General features: G+C 40.1%; 1 protein-coding gene and 1 pseudogene across 1 annotated transcript in view; both read right to left on the bottom strand.

Annotated features, from left to right (window-relative positions):
- Positions 1-1,814: 1,814 nt before the first annotated feature.
- LOC131986177 (CD166 antigen homolog) overlaps positions 1,815-22,912 on the bottom strand; it is a 54,315-nt gene continuing 33,217 nt past the window's right edge. The window contains exons 11-16 of the mRNA XM_059351008.1: positions 20,830-20,948; positions 11,784-11,913; positions 9,428-9,454; positions 7,833-7,929; positions 7,059-7,155; positions 1,815-3,128 (exon numbers count right to left, since the gene is read on the bottom strand). Of these exons, the coding sequence (XP_059206991.1) occupies positions 7,071-7,155; positions 7,833-7,929; positions 9,428-9,454; positions 11,784-11,913; positions 20,830-20,948 (458 nt within the window). The 3' untranslated portion in view covers positions 1,815-3,128; positions 7,059-7,070. The remainder of the gene's footprint in view (positions 3,129-7,058; positions 7,156-7,832; positions 7,930-9,427; positions 9,455-11,783; positions 11,914-20,829; positions 20,949-22,912) is intronic.
- LOC131987317 (U2 spliceosomal RNA) lies at positions 14,323-14,420 on the bottom strand (annotated as a pseudogene).

Genomic DNA, 22,912 nt, shown 5'->3' with positions numbered 1-22,912 from the left:
ATTAGGGAACACAAATATTCAACATTAATTAGTTGCCTATTAGCATGCAAATAAGTAACATATCGGCTCTTAATTAGTCAATATTAAGTAGTTATTAATGCCTTATTCTGCATGGCCTTATTATACAACCAGTAAGACATTAACTAAGAGTTTTCCCTCAATAATCTCAGAATTATTGCTTATTAGTAGTAAGGAGGTTGTTGTAGATGAGTTAGCTTATACAATAAAATATCTCTTAATGCATGGAATTATACAATGGTGTATTAAGGCTAAGTATGAAAGAACTCGCAAATTTACGAGATTAAAGTGACAAATCTACGGGAAAAAAAGTCACAGATTTACAAGAGATTTAAAGTGGCAAATCTGTGAGTAAAAAGTAATATTCTATTCTATTCTTGAGAAAAAAAAATCGGAAAAATTGTGTTTTGTCTATTTTATGGTATATTTTTAAAAATATTTTTTATTATCAAAGGTTAGTTAAATGTGAATGAAGATGAATTTGTTGTTTGCCTCATATTTTGCTTCTTAATCCAGATGCTTTCGGGAGAGTTTGAGCTACTGTCTCAACACTCATAGACGCCGCACGGAAAGCAGGGGATGCCACACGGACAGGTTAGTGAAGAGATGCAACAGTATGGAACACGCACGTATAAATTGCGGCAAGTCCGGACAATCAGCTTCCTAAATAGCTTTTTCTTCAGCCACTATGGAGCCAGCGAGGCCCAGATCTTAGAGGGCTGCGCCTATACTCATAGAATCTGGAGTTACAGTACGTAACTAATGTTCTGTTTTGTATAGGCTTCGCCCTTTAAGAGCTATTGCTATTGGGTTAAGGGCAAAGTAGGATATGGGCCATGCCTCACTGGGTCCCTCCGGTACCACAAGTGTAAGCACAAACATACTTCAGAGATGAATAAAGAATCCCTAAACCAGCCACCATGGCACGCATAAAAACATGAAGTCATGCTACTACATCTCCACATTTTTTTCGTTTCTTCCCGAGGGATGTCTCCGCTTCTGCATGACTCACTCTGTTTTGGGTGTTTTATCAGAGTGATTGTTTATGAGTGATTTTACTGCCTGCTCCCCTCCAGCCTGTCGGCACACAGAGTGCTGTCTTTTCGACCTTCCTCTGCTCCTTGCTTGACAGTTACAGTGCGTAACGTTCGTCTAAGCTTTTTTTTGTCTAAGGCAGCAGCCTTCATTCCTCACGGGCATTCTCATGTGATGAGTCTTTACGTGTGCCATGGTGGCTGGGTATGTGGTGTGTTCAGGGTTCCTTGACAAAGACAAAACACTATATGACTTTTTTTCCTAATAAATATTTTTTTCTCGTAGATTTGCCACTTTTTTCTCATAAATATGCGACTTTTTCTCTCGAAATATTACCCCCCTCCCCCGGATCCGTATTTATTTATTTTTTTTCATACTTGGCCTTAATACACCGTCATAGAATTATGTAAATATTGTGTTGGACCAATGTATTATTGTTTTCAGCTTGGGGTTGGCATGGCGGTTTAGTGGTTGAGATTGGTCCTCACTGTCAGAAGCTATAAGAATAGTAGTTGCCTTATTCTGTCATTGCTCAGTTGTTACGGCCAAAACAATTTTTGTAGAGAAAAATGAAGAGGACAGCCAGCTCTCTAGAGCAACGCTGCCATAGGAATGATGCTTTACAGGAAAATACAAATCTGACTCATTGCCTCTTCAATTCCTAAAACATTATTACAGAAAGGAAAAGGAAAATATTTGGAAGCATTCGCAACACAAAGTTTATGTTCTTACTATTTATTGACAAAATCCCACATATACCAGACATGACACATTTTGTTTCAAAATGTACATTTTATTGTTAGCAACAGTAAAAAAGAAAACAATAAATAGTCTATATTTACAACACTACTTTTACAACTTACTTGGCCTTCTCATCTTACCATCTTTGGTTTTGCTGCTGACATGATTTTATGAAAAGTAACAGAAGTCATGAGAAAACAGATTTGAAACGCTGATCTACTGCTTTCATGTCAAGGAGTTTTGCTAAACCACAACTAAACCACCACAAAACCAGTACCATTAGGAATAAATTACCACAAGGGAGTTGCCAGATGACAACTCTACTTATCTCTATCAGCAGGAGTCATAACCATAATTAGTATTCTCAGAAATATCAGCAAATGGTTGAGGTGAAAGGTTGATGTTTCTTCTGTCAAGTCTGTCAGAACAACTGGGGTCATAAATATGTAAATGTATTAAACAGTGTCTTATCAACATGTTGACACAGTTGAGTGTTGTATTGTGGGATGTACCAAAAATTAAACGGCGTAAAGCCAGAGTGTTTCTGCACCTTATCTAATCTACAGATTTCAACCACTGTCTCCAGTATGGGTTATCCTTCACACAATGAGTTAAAAATAATAATACAGCAGAGAATGATCACAAATAATATATAGAAGTGATGGCCAAGTGAAGCTAATTAACCATTTTCTCTATTTTCTGAGCCCACTAGATGAAGGTTTCCATTAAACAAAGTGTTGAAACCACACTGAATTCGCATTACTTGAGCATTCTTCTTTATTTTCCTCTTGATACGAACCATACAGTACCTTTTCAACACTTGATGGTACCTTCCTTAATGAAATAATTAGATTGTGTACAGTAGTGTTGCCATTCAGGGAGGGTGCACAAACAATATAAATACATAAAAACACCTGACCTGTCATAAAGTAAAGCTACAAAATGACAGGTTGACATAAAAAACATTGATGTATTAAATAAGTCATAGGCCACCAAACCTATTTTAGCATGAACCTTAGAACTTCAGTCAGGAGGTTCCAGTAGGTGTATACAGCAGTGAAGTGTATATTTCTCTGAACACAGCCAAAGAGAGGCTTTCCACACAGAATGCAGAAAAATGCAAAAACAAACAATAAAAAAAACATTGGCATGCTCTGCTTGGGCATAAACATAATGTTAATTTACATTAAAGTGTACAAAGGATATACATTATTTGATGTAAGTCAAGACAAACAAACAAACAAATATTCCTGAAGAAGTGGCCAAAAACTCCAAGGCATCACTGCACAGCCTGAGCAGGATTGCTCAAAGAAACATTAACAGGGAGCGTTCACCTGGAACACAAATAAACAGTAAATGAGGCAGCTTCAGTGTAGACATGAAATAATTACACAGCAGACTGTGGGCCAAATTTGGTGGAAAAATCTCTGTTGTGAGTGTTTCAGCAGCCAACTGGGAGTCTGTTTTAAATGTTGTATGGAGTACCCTGACATTTTTTTCTTGCTTCACCTGTAGTACGACACTTCAGAGAGGCCATTCAAAGAAAAATCTTGCTGTGGTCTTCTTTCCATGATGCAAGAAGTAAAGGATCTGATTCATTACACTCAGCTCGAGCCAGAGTTCCATATAACTTCTTTGTGGTTTGGGAACAAGAGAAAATGACAACCCATAGTTCTTACACCCCATTGTATCACAGTAGGGGTGCATCTATCATCATTATTTATTTTTCATTTTCATAGTCTGGTTCATTTTCTGTCAATGCTTAAGAACCACAAAGGAAATACATGAAACTGTTTGGAAAGAGTCAGTCACAGTTCTATTGAGCTTTTAGCCAACTACAGACAAATATCTAACCCTCCCTTCCTCTCGAAGATTCTTGAGAAAGCAGTTGCCAGCCAGCTGTGTGACTTTCATAACAATAATCTATATGAGGATTTTCAGTCAGGATTCAGACTGTATCATAGCACAGAAACAGCAATGGTGAAAATATTAGTTACATTTTAATTGCTACTCTCCCTGAGCTTTCTTCTATGAGGGTCAAATGCCAAAGGCTGTGGTATGCTGTACAGACTGTAAAGTCTGTTGAGGCAAATTTGTGACTTGTGATTTTGGGCAATCTAAATTAAATTGAATTGAATTACCTTTGAACTGCAGCTAAAGAAGGAATTTTGCACTAGAAATACTGTTTGGAAAGCTTTGGAAATACCCATAGAATTACTCAGACTACCTCACACTAGTTTAACATACACTTTTAAAACAATAATCACAGCCTCATGAAACTTTACAGTCACAAACTAGAGATCTAGAGCTTCGGAGGATTTATGGCTTTCCTGGGTATATCGACAATGAGGGTTTTCCCAGTAGTTTAAAGATCAGAAGTGTTCACTATCCAGTTGTTGAAAATACAGAAACCTCCCAACCATACCCCAGCATATATATTTTTCTGTGATGTTCCTCAAGGCCTTGGTGTCTCCATTTAATTTTTTTTTTCTAACTATTTTTATCCATTCAATATTTAAAAATAGTAAAATTTAGTGCCAAACGTGTGTAACAAATGGTATCAACTCATAACTTTGCAACAACTTATTTGACATAGTTGAGCATCATACCATCATGTTGTTAACCCTGTAAGGGTACTGCTACGCAAACTGTGGTTGAGGGCATGTCCTTCTATTAAAATGAGGCAACTGGCTGGTCAAAGATCAGAAAGCAGCTACAGGGGATTCCATATGACAGGGAGACAGTGGATAGCACTCCGGCCTGTGGCTCTTCTGTGTGGAGTTTGCATGTTCTCCCTGCTTCAGCGTTGGTTCTCACCGGGTTCTCCGGCTTCCTCCCACAGTCCAAAAACATGCAATTAAGGCCCCCACACACCGTCCCGACGGGACCCGACGGGACCCGACGCCAACAAGCTCTTGTCCGTCGCCTCTCCTCGGACACAATCGGGTGAAAAAAAGCAGTGAAACACGTCGCCATGACGACTGCCGGCTACACAGCAGCCTGTACCTTCTGATGCAATAAGTCTCCCTAACAACGTGTGGTGCTAGTCTTGTGACTGTAATCCAAAACATGAAATGACGTAATGGAGAAACCATAAAAGAAGTAGATAGAAGTAACCATGGAGATTAAAAACAAAGAGTACACAGCATTAAGCTTGTTATTAGTTTTGAGAAGACGTTTTGGAAAACAAAGCTTCGCTGCAAAATGGTCGCATTGTCTGCTCTCCCCCTCGTTCTTGCCCGGAGATAGCAATTAATTAATAGTATCCGCCCCTCCCACACACCGTGCTGATTCGCTAGAGCACCGGCAATCAGATCCGCCCATAGCTAGCAGACAGCCAACCAGAGGACCCAACGAGTCTACTCTCCCGACGGCCGACACTCCCTGACTGAGCATGTTGAATCGGGCCCGACGAGGCCCGACAGCTTCCGCGCTTCCCCGACGCAGATGAACACACCAAACAGAAGTGTACCCGACGTCGTCCGACCACTCCCGACTGTCCCGACGCCCGACCGTCGGGCCGGTGTGTTCCTGGCTTTAGGTTTATTTGGCGACTCTAAATTTCCCGTAGGTGTGAATGTTAATTGAGGAAGACCTGGAATATTCAATTATGAAATTAATTTATTGCAAAGACATAGAACATTAAAACTCAGTCGGGTCACTTTAGACCCATGTTGTGCATCAAAGGGTATATATTTTTTGTTTGAATTTGAAAAAGTGTTTGAACATTTTGGCACCAATCTAACTCCGTACACTGACCACAGAAGCAGCATGCTGCACACACAGCAGGAGGGAGGAGAGACAGCTGCAGTGTCAATAATGTTCTCACTAGTTAATGACTCACCAATGTGCTAACGTATTTGTTTTTTTTATGTTTTTTGCTGAGCTTTTTAAAAGATTACTCAACTCCTGGGAGACAACTGTTTTGGGAGTTACAGGTGAACCAGCTTTAAAAGTGACAGATTTTTCTGTCAATATGAGAAGTGGTTTGGGTGGATTTCAAAAAGTAACTGACATGTATTTATTACTGACAAATATTAAATAAAGAATATTTAAAGAAAACTTAAATTCAAGGCTGTTATTTTGAATATATTGTAGTCTTTTCCATAGGACCTTGATGTGTCCATCTTTAACCTACCAACAGCTCTAAATGTCTTGTTTGTTCAAACTGAAGAAACTGTAAAGTACAAAACCAGAGCAATTTGAATCAGTGAATTTGGATGATGATTCAGAGATGTGTAACACTTTACCCAGATGGCCTAAACTGGTGGTTCCCACCATGAGGGGTAATCCTAGGGGTTTCAATATTATCATTGGGATTTTTTTTTCAAAGGCCTATTTCAGCAATAATTGGTTAAATTGGTCCTAACCTATTGATACATGCTGTGTAGAGGGATCCAAGGTAAACATATGTTTTTCCAGGGTGACAAACCAAAAAGGTACAAAATGTGAACAATAAGTCATTACACAGGAAAGACTGGGAGCAGTGAGTCAGTCTGTAATAGAAGTTTACAATGGACAGCTTGGGTAATTGCTGTATCATTCACATTTGTTTACTCTTCCAAATAAGTTTGAGTAACCTGTTTAATTAATCTGTCTGACTGCATGTTGTATGAAATCTCAGGAATTAATTTGCTAAATAACAATGGTTGATGGCCAAACCTACAGACATAAGAAACATGTTGTAATAAACTTAAATTACACTTGAATACTTGCACATTGACAAGTGCACACTGCAAAAAAAGTGTTGTCTAAAAGCAAGATAAAAACATAAATCTGAGGGAAATTATCTTGCTGCATGGACAGATTATATCATTTGACAAGATTTCTTAAATTAAGATTGTTATGTCTAGAAATAAGCATGTTGAACACTTAAAATAACAAATTAAATCTTAAAACAAGATAAATTAAAGCTGCAAGCAGCGATGAACTGGCCCGAGCAGAGTGACCTGACAATTATTTGTTTCTTACCAAGTTAAAAAAAAACTTTAGATTTAGAAGTGTTAGATAATTTATCTTCTTTTGAGAGTTAATTTCTTATTTTAAGTGTTCAACATGCTTATTTCTAGATTTAATAATCTTAATTTAAGAAATCTTGTCAAGTGAAATTATCTGTCCATGCAGCAAGATCATTTCCCTCAGATTTAGTGTTTTTATCTGGTTTTTAGACACCTTTTATTGCAGTGCAATGGCATTAAAATTAAACTCTCAATCTGCTTGTGTTTGTCAAATGGTGTCTGCACATTTAACTGACAGTTCCTTACCTCTGAGTGCCCTTACACACTATGGTTGTTCTCCTCTAGTTTCTTGCTCTCGTCTAATGTCCCCAACTCCTTCTCACCAGTCTTCCAGCTTCCTTGTCTGTAGTGAACACAGAATTGTGAAAGCGTAATCCTCCTATTCTTCAGATTGACTTTCTTAGCCTGCTCCTGATGTCACGACATTCTTACTCCGTCCTCCAGACTAGAGCTGCAACAACTAATTGATTAGTCGAATAATAATTGATTATTAAATTAATCGTCAACTATTTTGATAATCTAATAATTGGTTTGAGAAGCTGAAATTGGATTTCAACTCCTTCAATGTTAATATTTCTGGTTTCTTTGTTCCTTTATGACAATAAACTGAATATCTCTTTGGTTTGTGGACAAAACAAGAGATTTGAGTGACGTCATCTTGTGGTTTGGGAAACACTCATTGATATTTTTATACATTTTATAATGCACCGAACAACTAATCGATTAATCGTTTAAATAATCAACAGATTAATTCATAATGAAAATAATCGTTGGTTGCAGCCCTACTCCAGACACATACCTACTTCTGCTATATCTCTCTCTGCCACATGCTGTGTAAACTGCCCACCTGACACTACATCATTAGCTGCATATCATTTTGACTATGTGATCCTATTAGGACAGAAAGGAGTGTTTGTTCAATCGAGTCTTCATTCTGATTATTAATCAATATTCACTTTACACATATGGGTTTGTACACCAGTTGTGCATCAGTGTGTGCTCAAATGTGTGTTTTTATACCTTGAATTCTTCATGTAAAGCCAGTAGATGAGTCCCACCATGGCAGCAGCTATGATGAGCCCTGCCACAACTCCCACTATGACTTTAGACTGGTCCTCTGAATACAAACACACACACACACACACACACGTAATATCAGCATCTAAATGTATTTAAAGTATCAAAAGTACTCGTTATGCAGAATGTCCCCACTCAGATTGTTTTATACATTCCAAATATATTATTAGATTATTATTATTATTATTGATGTATTAATGTAAGCAGCGTTTTCATTTTCTCAAGGTAGAGCTCATTTGAACTACTTAATATACTGTAAAGTGGTTTAATAATGTCTAATCACATTTAGTTGATCATGTTTTTTATGTTAAATCTTGACCTGAAAAGTAACTAAAGCTGTCAGATAAATGTAGTGGAGTAAAAAATACAAGATTTGCCTCAAAATGGAGTAAAAAGTTACATAAATGGAAAAACTTAAGGAAAGTACAAGTACCTCAAATTTGTACTTAAGTATTGTACTTGAGTAAATATACTACATTCAGGTACATTCGACCACTGGTCCTATGTATCTGCACCAGCTACGTGAAGTTACTGAAGTTTATAAAGTTAATAAATACAAAATATTCTGTGTGAATTAATGTGCAGTTTAAATGCGTTATCAGTGGCATAGTGAATATCAATGGATAGGCGTGTTTGAATCATTTAACACAATTCTGCCTAATCAATTTGCCTGTGAGAGCTCTTCTACATGAGTTACTGGGGATTTCCACTGGGCGCGTTACAGGCGGTTCAACTGTGGTTTTGCTCCATCTTCTGCAAGAATTCACACCGGGTGCGTTACGGCCCGCGGAACGGCAGCATAGTGAGCCAGTCGGCCATATACACGCGAGATAAGGAGAACAAGCGATAATCCTGAACATACGGGAGACCGCAAGATCATGATAAACTGTGTGTACAAAGTAAACAACGACAGCAACCATCAGCTTACTGATCTGGTGCCTCGGTCATAACATAATGTTGATGTGAAGTAGTTTTAGGCTGCATGAACTGCCTATTGTGTTTTATTTTGAAAGGGGGCGGAAATGTATTACGTTGATTCTGAGTCGGACTTCCTGTCTGGTGCAATCTGCTCTGTTGAGATTTACGCGGTTTAGCGGCGGCTCATGGAGAAAATAGAAGTCCTACCTAATGCTCTCGGAGAGCCGCGGCTGAGACGTTGCTGAAACGTTCCGCATCGCGCCCGGTGGAAATGCTCTCATTGATTAGAGTGGCAGCGATCAGCAACGGCGACCTCAGCGCTGCCGTTCCGCGGCTGTAACGCGCCAGGTGGAAATCAGGCTTAAGCCAGTTTGAAGAAAATATCAAGAAGGGAAAACTGTGATGAGGGTGCATCTTCAGACACAGTATTACAGATACAATGATGAATGTAATGAATATGAGTTAGTTTTTGCATGAAGAGAATGCATGATCTGAGAATCCACCATTATAATTATCTTTCTATTTATTTAAATTTAGCATAATAATGTGTTTTCCTTAAGTAAAGCTTCATATTAGCATAAAAAGCAAAAACATATGGGCAAAAGAAAACAAAATCTTACCTTCTTCCTTGCTTTCCTCCTTAACATCTGAAATCAAACAACAATAAATTAAAACTCATAAAAACCACAAAGAAAACTCATTCTGCACTTATCAAACATAAAAGAAGCCAGGGGCAGCCTCACAATATGAAAGCAAAGGGTTTTCGGTAACACTTTACAATAACCACAATTTATAAATGGTAAACAGATTTATTAATGTTTAATCATCATTTATAAACCGTATATAGGCCATTTAGAATGGTTAATACATAATTTATGTTTAACTAACTAAATAATTTATAAATGACAAACAAATAGTATATTAATGTAAGTTTATAGTTACTTTACCATTAACAAACAATTACATTATAATTAATAGTTTATTATTAGTTTTAGTTGCACTCATTATAACATTTTTAACACCATTAAGTATGTTAATGATTTTGAAATGATTCATATACCTTTAAGAAATTGGTTGAAAACATTTAAAGATTAAATATGTATAGCACTTTTTAAATGGTTAATAATTGGTTTATAATCCATCGATAAACATTACTTAGTTGGTTATTGTAAGGTGTTACCAGTTTTTCTGACAGTACCTCATGGTAAGCAAATGGTATCTTGGAAAGAAGAAAGGAACAATACATTTGACATTTTAAAGCAACAATTTACTAGTTTCAGAGCATATGCCAGGTAGTGGCTAGAAGAAAAACGGTGAGACATGTTAAGCACAACAAACAGCACATGAGAAATGCAGCAAAATACAGATGATAATGAAGAGAGACAAAAGAAAGGATCATTATTACAGCCAGAAAGAAAAAAAGAGAAGGAACACCAGTAGGACAGAATGAATGCATAAAATGATCCTGCTGTAGCATTTAGCGTCGGCGTCCCAGCCTGTCCTTAAATAACACTTTTTGTTTTGTTTAGTGGCCATAGTTTACCTGTGCCTGCACTGCAAACATTTAAATGTTCCACATAAGCACATTTTGCAACAGTTAGATTCAGAAAATAATGATGCAAGGTCTGTATGGGCTGAAATATGTGCCACCAACTGAATTTGAATTATTTATATTGTATTCAATTTGAATCATTGCATTTAAAAACTGAGTCTGAATTGCAATTTGAAATTTAATTTATTAGTTTGGAACTGAACATTCAGTTCTCACAATTCAAATTCAGTTTGCAAAATTCAATTTCAATTCTCTGTGATGAACATCCAGGTAGTTGAGGCAGAGCAATCGAGCGCAGATACACAGAGCGCCTTTTCGGCCAATCAGCACCTCCGTTTTCTTTTGCAACATTTGTTACCAACCGGTTGCTATAGTGCCTCTTCGGCAAATCAGCACCTCCGTTTTCTGTGCTCGATTGCTCTGCCTCAACTACCTGGAAATTCAAATATAAATAATTCAAATTCAGTTTCTGATGGCACATATTTCAGCCCATAGGTTTGAACCTTATGAGGTTGAATTCATGTAAATTATAAATCAATCTTGATTACTCTCTGGTGTTGCTGTTTTCCTTTTACTTTGGTTTCTGATCCCTTTCTCTGGATCTATTATAATCTTTTATAATGGAAAAAGACAACAAACTTGGATTCACTTAGGCACTTAGCTATAGCAGGCAACACCTGATCCAATGTACTATATCAGTCTATTAAAGTGTAGTACAATTTTATTTATGCCAATGTATTTCTCAGTAGACGGACATAAACCAAATGTTTTAAGTTTTAAAACATGTGCAGTGTGGGGTTGAAAGAAATCAATCACAACACCCTGTGATGGGAGTTGAAATGTATGATTGGCTCCATCTGGGGAAAAAATGAGTTTTAGGTTTATGTCTAGGTGTCAATGTCATTCATCCTTCATATATTTAATAGTTGGTGTATTGTTATATTTTGTATATGACCACTTTTTTTCCTGAGTATGTTATGCTTATACATTTACCCTTCCCTGCCAGCTATAAAATTATTTTTAAACTTCGAATCTCCAATCTTCCAGTCCAAATATTATTTTTTTATCAATATAATCATAAAGCCCTACATTTGTTATTGTTGTTAATCTCAACTAATTTCAACGTTGTTACACCCTTGTACCAAAGTTATTATAGTTAACGAAAACTAACGAAATAACGAAAACTAGAATTGAAAAAACATTTTTGTTTAGTGAAATTAAAATAAAAAAACAATAACTAACTGAAACTAACTAAAATTAAAAATGAAGATTGAAAATTAAAAATGTTTTTAGGTTTCGTCTTTGTCAACTTTTTCATACATAATCTAGTGTGTCTATTAGAACATGCAGGAACACATGGTAAATATGTTTATTGAGACTGGGATGTCTACTCTCAAACCACAATTCAAAACACATGAATTTACCAGAGGAAACACTGATGGTCCTGATATCTTCTCCCAGCTTGTTGCTGACTCTGCAGGTGACAGTCAGATTCACTTTGGGGATCAGAGTGATTCTGTGGGTGGCCCTGCCGTTGGTGTAGGAGATCTTCTCCTGGAGGCACAGAAACAAAACACTGATAGAGGCTTCAAACATATTTGGGAACACTAAAGTAGTGTTCAAAATAATAACAGTCCAATGTGACTAACCAGATGAATCCAGGTTTTTAGTATATTTTTTAACGCTACATGGCAAACAAGGTACCAGTAGGTGCAGTAGATTCTCAGAAAACCAACAAGACCCAGCATTCGTGATATGCAGCTCTTAAGGCTGGGCAATTAGTTGAAAGGGGTGTGTTCAAAAATATAGCAGTGTCTGCCATTGACTTTACAAACTCAAAACTATTTTGTACAAACTTTTTTGTTTCTAGGATTTAGCAATCCTGTGATCACTAAACAAATAATTAGTTGTATGACCAAAATTTTTTATAACTGCTTCACATCTGTGTGGCATGGAGTCAACCAACTTGTGGCTCCTTTCAGCTGTTATTCCACTCCAAGATTCTCTAACAACATTCCACAATTCATTTACATTTCTTGGTTTTGCTTCAGAAACAGCATTTTTGATGTCACCCCACAAGTTCTCTATTGGATTAAGGTCCGGGGATTGGCAAAACAGAACTAAATGCAACATAAAAATGTTACCTTGTTGTGAGACCAATACCTGCTTGTGGTTATTATTTATTACAGTGAATCATGCTCTGCACTGAGGTTCAACTTCACTCACACAGTGTGAAAAGGTTGTCTTTGACATTTATCCTTACTCAATTGAAATGGATGCTCCAGCAGTTAACAATCAGATGCAGGGCAGGAATTTCACGAGGGCCACGCCAGCGCCCTTAAAAACATATCTGCCCTGTGGCCTTAATGTGGCCCACCGCCCCAGTTGGTTTTGCGGTTTTCTCGTCTGCCTCTTTCCTGTCAACACAGCTTTGACACCTGTGACTTTAGAGAAAAAAAGCATCTTTTGATGACATTCATCATCAGTGGTGGGTTTGATTGGAGCCTGGCATGAACCGCTCAGACGGGCTATAATGACAGTTGGACCCGAATCTATCACCGGCCAGCAAGGAGACTTCATCAAACGCTCTAATCTGTCCCGCCACAGTCTCGTGTGCTGCACTAACGTCACATTTCAAGCTACTGAAAGTATTTTGACATGATTCATAATATAAAGGTATTTTGCGTTGTGTTGCCGTTGCTCAGCAGAGTGTCTGTCACCCATCAGTCAGTCAAAACCCCGACCCACCTCTCCGTCCTCCTCCGAGACATGCGCGCTCATTCACACACCCAATCTGCCGTGCCTACCTGTCTGTCTCATATCCACATAATCGCTCCGTGTCTCACCGCCTGCGTGTGCGCACGCGCCGAACTAAATACTATCAACCTATCCGGCCGGTCAGAGGTCCAAACACACTGTTGCATATGCCGTTCGGTAGCCGCGAGCTAACATTAGCAAACAGTTAAAGTTGTTATAATCACACTACACTGTTGCTGTGTTCCAATACCCATACTTCCCGTACTCACTATACTTAGCTTGAGTACGCAGGGTGTTCCGATTCCGATCGCGGTGAAAAGAAGTGTACCTAAAGGACCCGGATGTTGCACTCATAACTGTCAAAACGCTGGCTGTGTCCCAAAGTCAAGGAAGGATGCTCAAATGGCTGGATTTGAAGGACACTACGTCATCGACATCCGCCGAAGGACTGTCCCAATGTCGAGGATGCTCCGGAGGACAGAGTCCTTTTTTTGCCCAAATTCCGAGGATGCATGTGTGTATCCTCCGTGCGCTCCGACTACCCATAAAGCATTGCGCACACCGGTCTACCGGGAGATTTAAAAATGGCGAGCGTAGAAACAGCGACGCCGGCGGCGCAATATGCATTTAAATATGTAGATATTTTCAGTTTACACTGAATGTTATCACATAACTTACAAAACGTGTGTTCACAGTCAAGCAAAAACATATGAATAAGCATATGCCAGAATATTAAGCTTAAAGATAATAAACGTCATCTTGATACATTGCCGGTTAAGTTAATTAATGCCGTCTCAGTCGCTAAAGTTATTGTTTATTAATTTATATGTGTCCGATGATGATGTACTATGTGCAACTGTGCCATTCAGAAAGTTATACATTTCTTTATTGTGTTTACAGGGACCGAAAGTCCGCTATTATCCGTTATTGTTATTTATAAATAACTGTTATTGTACTGTAGGCTACTGTAAAATAAAAAATAAAAAATCACAGAACATATTTCCATGATGAATTATGCGGCGCTGCATTCATGGCACTAAGTAGCGGCCGAATTCAGCCAGGATCAGTTAAATATTAAGGTTTAATCCACTTTATGGTTTTTACTTGATAAATCGTGGAGATTCAACCTTAAAGCATCTTCTTCCATTTCACAAATATGTGTCAGAGTGCTGATGCCAGAGACGCATTCATGTCGTGAACTGATTTTGAAATTGCGGCGCTGAATTTATATTTATTTATTTTTTATTAAACTGATAAGAACAGATACTACACTTGATCTTAGCCAAAGGGCCGAGAGCGGCGCTGAAGTTAAGCAGGACGTCCAATTACGCAATGACGCACAGCTGCACACTCCGAAGGCTGTCCCATTTATGCGTTACACAAGTGAAAGGAAGGACTCTGGCCTTGCCTTCGGAGGACCCGACTCTGAAGGAAGGATCCTACCAAGGAAGGATCCTTGACATTGGGACACAGCTGCTGAGTGTGGAACGATGTACACTATACGCACTCAACGGCCGCCATCTTGTCTACGTAGCGGAAGAGGCGGAGCCAGGCAGAGCCGCTTAGCTCGAAAAAAATGTTTGTAATTGCGGCCGACGACGCCGGCGCATTTTCCACATTTGCTGCGTTAATGGAGCCATATTGCCGGATTGTAGAAGTAAAGATTAAACAACACAAAGGATAATTTTTTTCGCCGTTTAAAGCCGGAAGTTTTTTGCGGGTGACGAGCCGCGGCGGCCGTCGCGAGCGTCATTTCCGGTAAGTGCATCACGGAGTATTAGATTTGGAATAACACTCACCTGCTGAAATCTGTGTACTTTGTGAGTGCGGATAGTGTACTGCATTTAAGTGTTGTCATGGAAGTATGGGTACTGGAACACAGCATGTGACTTACTGTTTTGAATTACTTCCTGTCGCTGAACGCATGCAGCTTTCAAATTAAGAGCACACAGAATTTACAAGAAGACTGTCAAAATAAGATGCCTTAAATAAAACATACAATTTCATTTAGCTCAGATGTTTCTTTACCTGCCTGACAGTTTTGACAGAGACTCCAATCTTCCTCAGAGGCATCACTAGTCCTTAAATTGAATTCATTATGGACATGGACTTAAAAGTATTGTTTTATTTTATGGCCTTGGTGCCCTGGCTTTTGGTCTTTGTGACCTCAAAAAATTGACAACACAAAAAGGCCAAGTGGCCTTGCCCCTAAAATGACGAAATTCCAGGCCTGGTCAGATGGATAGTTTACGTTTCAATACATAATCAAATCTACAAGCAGCAATGAGCGAACAATTGTACATTTCCTCAAGTGTGGAGTGGTGGCAGGAACTAGGTTATGACAACATCATGCACCCCTGTTGCTTGATTTTTCCTGTGTGACATGCGCAGCAGTGGAAGTGACTAATTATGAAAAGGCACCTTTCTCCTGAGTCATGATGCCTCCCAAAATAACTTACAACCAACAGTTCATGAGTTACAAAAGGGGCAGGGTAAACAGTGTCCCCTGAAATAGGATGTCTGTGGTGTAGACTCTGACTCACTCACTGCACCAAACACTGTAACCTACCTGTCCTGTGTACTGCTCTGTTCATTCTGCTGTTTATCAAAGATAGATGGCTGGATGCTCAGGTGTATTCTGACCTACAAAGTCTAACTGCAGTAACTTAATTTTTGGTCAAAACTGAGTTATAACTAAAAATTAACTCCTTGATGTTTTATCTTGTGACAAAGTTTTAGATTTCAATTTTGCTTTATTTCACAGAAATAATTATACAAAAACCACAAAATCCAACTCAAAACAAAGCAGTAATTGCACTTACCACGGTCTGCTTTAGACTTAGACTTTCTTTATTGTCATTGCACAAAAAACACAACAGTGAATCTGGCAACGAAATATTGTTGCTTGGCTTTCTGCAGTACACATAACACAGAACTGGTGAGCAGAACCTGTTAATAAATACATACTGTGGACTGTCACAATAAATATATCTATATAAATATATATAAAAACTTGTATAAAAATAAAACTAAAGGTGTCCAATATGTACATGAATTATTGAATTATTGCACCCTCAAAGTTAGCAGCAGTGTCTGAATTATTACACAGATGATTAATTTTCCTTTACAGGCAGGGTTATTTGGTGTTAAGCAGTCTGATGGCGAGGGGGAAGTAACTGTTGCTGAATCTGGTTGTTCTGCAGCGGATGCTGCGGAACCTCCTGCCAGACGCCAGTGGGGAGAACAGTCCATGGTGGGGGTGGGTGGGGTCTGAGAGGACCTGGTGAGCTCTGGCTAAGCAGCGCCTGTGTGCCATGTCCTGGATGGGGGGGGAGTGGAGTCCCGATGATCTTCTCGGCTGTCCTCACCACCCTCTGCAGAGACTTCCAATCTGAGGCCTTGCAGCTCCCAGACCAGACAGAGATGCAGCTGGTCAGCAGGCTCTCGATGGTCCCTCTGTAGAAGGTGGAGAGGATGGGAGGGGGGAGGCAGGCTCTTCTCATCCGTCGCAGGAAGTGCAGCCTAGGTTGTCTGTGATGTGCACCCCCAGGAACTTAGTGCTGCTGACAACCTCCACCGCTGTGTCATTGATGAGGAGTGGTGTGTGGTTGGGTCGGGATCTCCTGAAGTCGACGATAATCTCTTTTGTCTTGTCGACGTTCAGGAGCAGGTTGTTCACCCTACACCAGTCCACCAGATGTTGCACCTCCTCTCTGTAGGCCAGCTCATCATTGTCCCTAATGAGGCCCACGACTGTTGTGTCATCCGCATACTTCAGTATGTGGTTGGTGTTGTATCTGGGACGACAGTCGTGGGTCATAAGGGTGAAGAGCAGGGGGCTCAGGACGCAGCCCTGGGGGGAGCCTGTGCTCAGGGGAGATGACACTTGAGGTGTTGTTCCCCACACGGACAGATTGCGTTCTGCCGGTGAGGAAATCCAGCGGCCAGTTGCACAGGTAGGTGTTGAGTCCCAGGGAGCCCAGTTTGCATACCAAGTCCTGGGGGATGATCGTGTTGAATGCTGAACTGAAGTCCAGAAACAGCATCCGGACGTGGGTATTTTTCTCCTCCAAGTGTTCCAGGCTCAGGTGGAGAGCAGTGGAGATGGCATCCTCAGTGGAGCGATTTGGCTGGTATGCAAACTGGAACGGGTCGAATGATGGGGGCAGTATGGAGAGGATGTGGTCCTTAACCACCCGCTCAAAGCACTTCATGATGGTGGATGTTAGTGCAACAGGGCGAAAGTCATTAAGACATGTGATGGTTGGTTTCTTGGGCACTGGGACGATGGTGGCTGACTTAAAGCATGAAGGGACAACGGCCTGGTTCAGTGAGGTGTTGAAAATGTCCGTGAGCACATGGGCCAGCTGGTCTGCACACTCCTTGATCAGCCGTCCTGGAATGTTGTCAGGGCCTGCAGCCTTCCGTGCGTTGACCTTCCTCAGTGCTCTCCGCACAGCAGTGGTTTCAAGCCTGAGGGCCTGTTCATCAGGGTGGGGGGAAGCTTTGCTCGCGGTGGTGTTGTTCAGAGCTTCAAACCTTCCGAAGAATTTGTTGAGCTCATTGAGGAAGCTGATGTCATCTTGGTAGGGTGAAGGTGTAGTTTTATAGCCCGTGACAGTCTGGATGCCCTGCCACAGTTGTCTGGTTTTGAAACCTTGGATCTTCTGGCTATGGGCACGTTTTGCTACCCTGATGGCACGGTTCAGATTGGCTCTCGCTGATCTGAGAGTCGACGCATCACCAGATTTGAAGGCAGCATTTCGCTCCCCCAGTCTTGTGCGCACCTCCCTAGTCATCCAAGGTTTCTGGTTGGCCCGTGTGACTATAGTTTTTATTGCAGTGACTTCCTCCATGCACCACTGGATGTAGTCAGACACAGAAGAAGCATACTCCTCCACATCTATCTGCTGACTGTCCGTTGCAGCCTCTCTGAACATGCCCCACTCAGTGCACTCAAAACAGTCCTGCAGTGCATACATAGCTCCCTCAGGCAACACTCTCGCCTTCTTCACAGCAGGTTTTTCTCTGGTGAGCAAAGGCTGGTATGCTGGAATTAGCATGACAGAGAGATGGTCTGAGGAGCCAAGATGGGGACGGGGGGCTGCTCTGAAGGCCTTCTTGATGTTGGTATAAACCAAGTCCAGTGTGTTTTTTCCTCTGGTAGCAAAATCCACATGCTGATGGAAATGAGGAAGAACAGTCTTCATGTTGGCCTGGTTAAAGTCCCCAGCAACAATAAAAACACCTTCCAGGTATGTGGCTTGCATGTCACTGATGGCATAGTAGAGAGTACTTAACGCTTGCTTGGTGTTGGCGCTGGGTGGAATGTACACAGCAATAATAATGACGATGGTGAATTCCCGAGATAGGTAGAAGGGTCTGCATTTCACAATCATAAACTCTATGTCCACAGAGCAATGACTGGAGACCAGGGTAGAGTTGTTACACCAGCTGTTGTTAGTGTAGATGCAGACGCCACCCCCCCGGGTTTTACCTGTGAGAGCATGGCTCCTGTCGGCTCTGAATGTTGTTAGCCCGTCCATGCTAATGGCGGCATCAGGGACAGATGAGTTTAGCCACGTCTCGTGAGAATGAGGATGCCGCAGTTTTTTGTCTCCCTGTGGGTGGTTAAATCCAGCTTCAGGTAGTCCAGTTGGCTTTCCAGGGAGCGTACGTTGGCGAGCAGGATGGAGGGAAGCAGCGATCGAAACGGATTAGCTTTTAGCTTAGCCGTAAGTCCGCCACGGCAGCCGCGCTTCTGTTTCCTCTCACACCGCCTCCGGTGTCTCCATGGGCGGCCTGTGTTGTTGGGAGACTCGGCCGCTGGGTCTAACCGGCGTAGCAGACCAAGGCTTTGTAGAGTGATCCATATCTCTGAGTTTTCAGTGTCTAAAACACTGAATTTTCTCAAACTTAACATAATTTTCCGGTCATATGCAGTTCTTGCGCCGTTTCGCTGAGCTCTCGATTGCGATGTTGCTGTGTTACTGTGTTGCCGGGAGCCAAAGCAGCCGCTGCCGTACCGGGCGCCGCCATGTTTACCCATGATGCGTGGCAACCTTTGGATATATATACTAATTTAAACATAAAAATAATAGAAATTATAAGTTTATTTGAAAGGGAAATTATTATCTAGATAGTGATGAAGTAAAAAGGTGAGATAAAATTATATTAAGACTAAAATATAACATTACTTTATAATATTAAGTCTATTCAAAGATATGTGTATTTTAGAGTTGTTAAACACTTTTAAATACACTTAACAAAATCAATTTGAAAATGTTTATTCACTGAAAACAAAATATAAAAGCTGAAAGAAGACAACAACATTATAGTTACTGCACTCTGTTTATCATTACTATTAGAACCTTTTACAGCAATGCAGCAACTACGTTTTTGGGGTCAAAGGTCAATTAAATTGTCATGATTTTTGAGCATGTCATCAATACATGTAGAAAAAGGTGTCATATCACTTACCTAACTATAACCCATTTTGCTGCCAAGCTAAAAAATGTTAAAGCAGTTTTTCTCAGTTTCACCCTTTACATACTTACTGCAGTTAGACTTTGATGAACAGGAGAATTTGACGATCATACTGCCCTACAGAGAGTCTATGTTTGACTATGGTGTTTCTACTCCATGGATTAGTTTCCCGCAAAAAGCATCACCCTGTTTGTACTGGCGGAGAATGATCCACGCATCAAAGCTCTCACAAGTATAGAAGGAGGAGAGGAAGAAGGGCGGTGAGGCTACGACAACTCCTGAGATGAGGTAATAAGCTTTGCCTTGGGGTACTTCTCAGTCCTGTTATTTTATCTCTCCTCGCTCCTCGCTTCAACCAGAAGTTCTTCTGGTGCGCCATCTTTACAACCATCCCAAAGCTCTTATTTGTGCTCGGAGGATCGAGGATAGAGGAGGCATATCAGAGGAGCCATGAGCTAGGGTACATGAGAGAATCCTTCACGGAAGTCTTTTACCCGTCAACACGACCCTTGACTGGACATCGGTTATTGATCAGACACTGCAGCTGATCGGACTGATCATAAGATCAGTCCGATCAGCTGCATCAACATCGTTTCATACCGGAGTGAAGACAGATCACAGATTAAACTAAAGTGTGTCACTACAAGTTTTATATTTTATTTATCGTCTGATTCGCCATGTATTTAAAAACCTGTTATGTTTTGGCTCTGAACAACAAAAAGACCACAAAACATATTTCTACATTTATAATAAATGAAAAGAAAGATCTCTCTAGAAGCTTTTTTGCCTTTCATGATCTGTTATTTCCTCTTTTCAGATTTATTATGGATATTATTAAAGTTAAAAAAAACAGTAGAGAGTCTGTCAGCAAGAAACACTTTTACATCGTTTGTCATTTTCATCACTTCCACATGAGGCTGATTATTGCTGAGTGTAGCTTCGATCTGAGTGACATCATTTACATTTTACCTTTATCATCTAACCTAATAAAACATTGGCCGGTGTTCAGCGGACACAATCATGTTCTGGGATATTAAATAATGAATTTATCACCAGGATCGTCTATATACTACGACGGCGTATTAGGGCCATTTTTGAAAATAAATAAATAAATAAATACGGACCAAGGGGACGGGGGTAATATTGGTCCATACCTTACTGGGTCCGTCCAGTATTACAAGTGCATCTTTTTTTAATTTATTGAAACATTCACTGTACTACACTTACTTCTGTTGTGCTATTGGCGCTCCATGTGAAGCTGGGTTGTGGTACTCCCTCAGCCTCGCAGGTCAGAACTGTGGCATCATCAACACGGTTTTGGATCAGGCTCGTGATTTCAGGCTTTCCTGTGAAAACACATTTTGTTGGTACTAACAACGTTTACTTCTGTTACACTTAATCACACAGAAATGTGTTGTGTGATATAACCTGAGGAGCAGATTCACAAAACATGCACCCGGGGAGCTGCGTGGGAGTTAGGTGCCTTGCTCAAGGGTACTTCAGTCCTTGACCTGTCCATCCTGGGATTAGAATTGGCGACCCTCCAATTACAAGCCAGAATCCTAACTGATCGGCTGGTCTGACTCTGGAGATTTAAATAATTAATGGAGATACGCTGTTGTTCATTGTGCTTAAAATACTGGATCTTTGCGGCTAAGTGAGCAGAGTCCAATCCAACATTTTAAAACTTATGGATTTCAATGGATGTCAACTATTAAATGCACGTCAGCAATTAAAGAGAGACACAATAGACCAGCAGCTTGTAAAGACTTTCTGCAGGGGACCCCTTATATAAATAACAATTAAGTTCCCCTTGTCCGTCTGCTGAAAAACACACTTTACGCACCGTTTTAGTGGTGAAACCGAAAAATATCTCATTATATTTTCTTCTCTTTGTTTTGGTAGTTGTGACGTTTTGTTTAGACCTGGCGGTCCTTTTACAAACTTGTCCATGTTTTGCTAGAAGTGGGGAGCCACGGTTTGGTAAAAATACCAATAGAGAAAAATACAATTTATTTGAAAAAATAAAAAGAAAGATTGTGTGATTTAATATAAGAGAGACTGAGAATCCCCACTGGTAGCGTGTGTAGTGAAGAGTTTTCTGCATAGACAGCTGTTTAAATCCCAGAAAAATTCTGCTGAATGTGTGATTGGAACTTATTTACCGCATGTTGATGGATCAATCAAGGCTCCCGGTGTGTTTGTGAGCTTCACTCTGTCTGTCAGAAGGAGCTGAGTGGACATCGGATGGCTAAAATGCCTTCACCAGGCTGGCTGACAGCAGAAATTTACTGTAAGTCCTAATTTACTTCATAGTTATCATGTCAGTTTCATGGCAAGAAATCAACACAATTGTGTTATGGGTGTGCCATATCATATTGTTCATGATAATACCGGTACATTTTTTTTATGGTTAAAAAAATGCATATCATGTTATTGGCAATATTCCTACTTCTTGACATAGTGGCGTAATGGTTTCCCGTTAATGACCTAGACTGTAGCGGCCCGCCAGAGTCTCATGTGCTGCCCGATTGTGAAAAATGTTATGTGAGGTGTTTGCTCACATTAAGCTCTCAAAGTGCACAATATTGATGCATTTAACTAAAAATTGTCCAATTTTTTGGTCGTGGGAGGGCATGCCGTTCAGGAAATTATTATGAATAATATATGGATTCAAAACGTGATAATATAAACTTGTTATTATTGAAAACTTTTAAAAGATGGTAATTTTCATTATTTGCTAATTACTCAAGAGTAATTTTTTGTATTTGGCAACTGTTGAGAGTTGCACACTACATTTTTAGATTTTTATTTTGTTGTATGATTTTTATTTATGCATTAAGACAAAAAAAAAAAATCATATTTAGGGCCGAAGCAGGCAACGACCTGCGAGGTCCTTATTGTATTTCGAATGTTTATTAGAGCCCGAGCAGGCAACGACCTGCGAGGTCCCTATTGTATTTCGAATGATTATTAGGGAAAAAAATTGTATAATCCATTGTCATCCTGAATTTCCACCACTAGGTGGCGCTATAATAAAGGAAAGTGCGTTTTGGCTAATAACTCCCACAAACTTCAGCGCACATTAAAAAATCTTATATCCACACGTTCACAGAGTTGTGCTGATTCTAACCCTAACCCTGATATCAGCCACAAGTTTTTTTTCGCAAATTCGCGAAATGTCGCAAACCTACTTTTTCGAACTCCTCCTAGGCAATTTCATCGTTTTGCACCAAACTTTGCACACAGCATCTATGGACCCTCATGACAAAAAAGTTATTAAAAGAATTTTGATAACCCAAAGAATACT

This window comes from Centropristis striata, chromosome 15, assembly GCF_030273125.1.
Source record: "Centropristis striata isolate RG_2023a ecotype Rhode Island chromosome 15, C.striata_1.0, whole genome shotgun sequence".
Taxonomy (NCBI): Eukaryota; Metazoa; Chordata; class Actinopteri; order Perciformes; family Serranidae; genus Centropristis; species Centropristis striata.
This window is presented reverse-complemented; position numbering and strand designations above follow the sequence as displayed.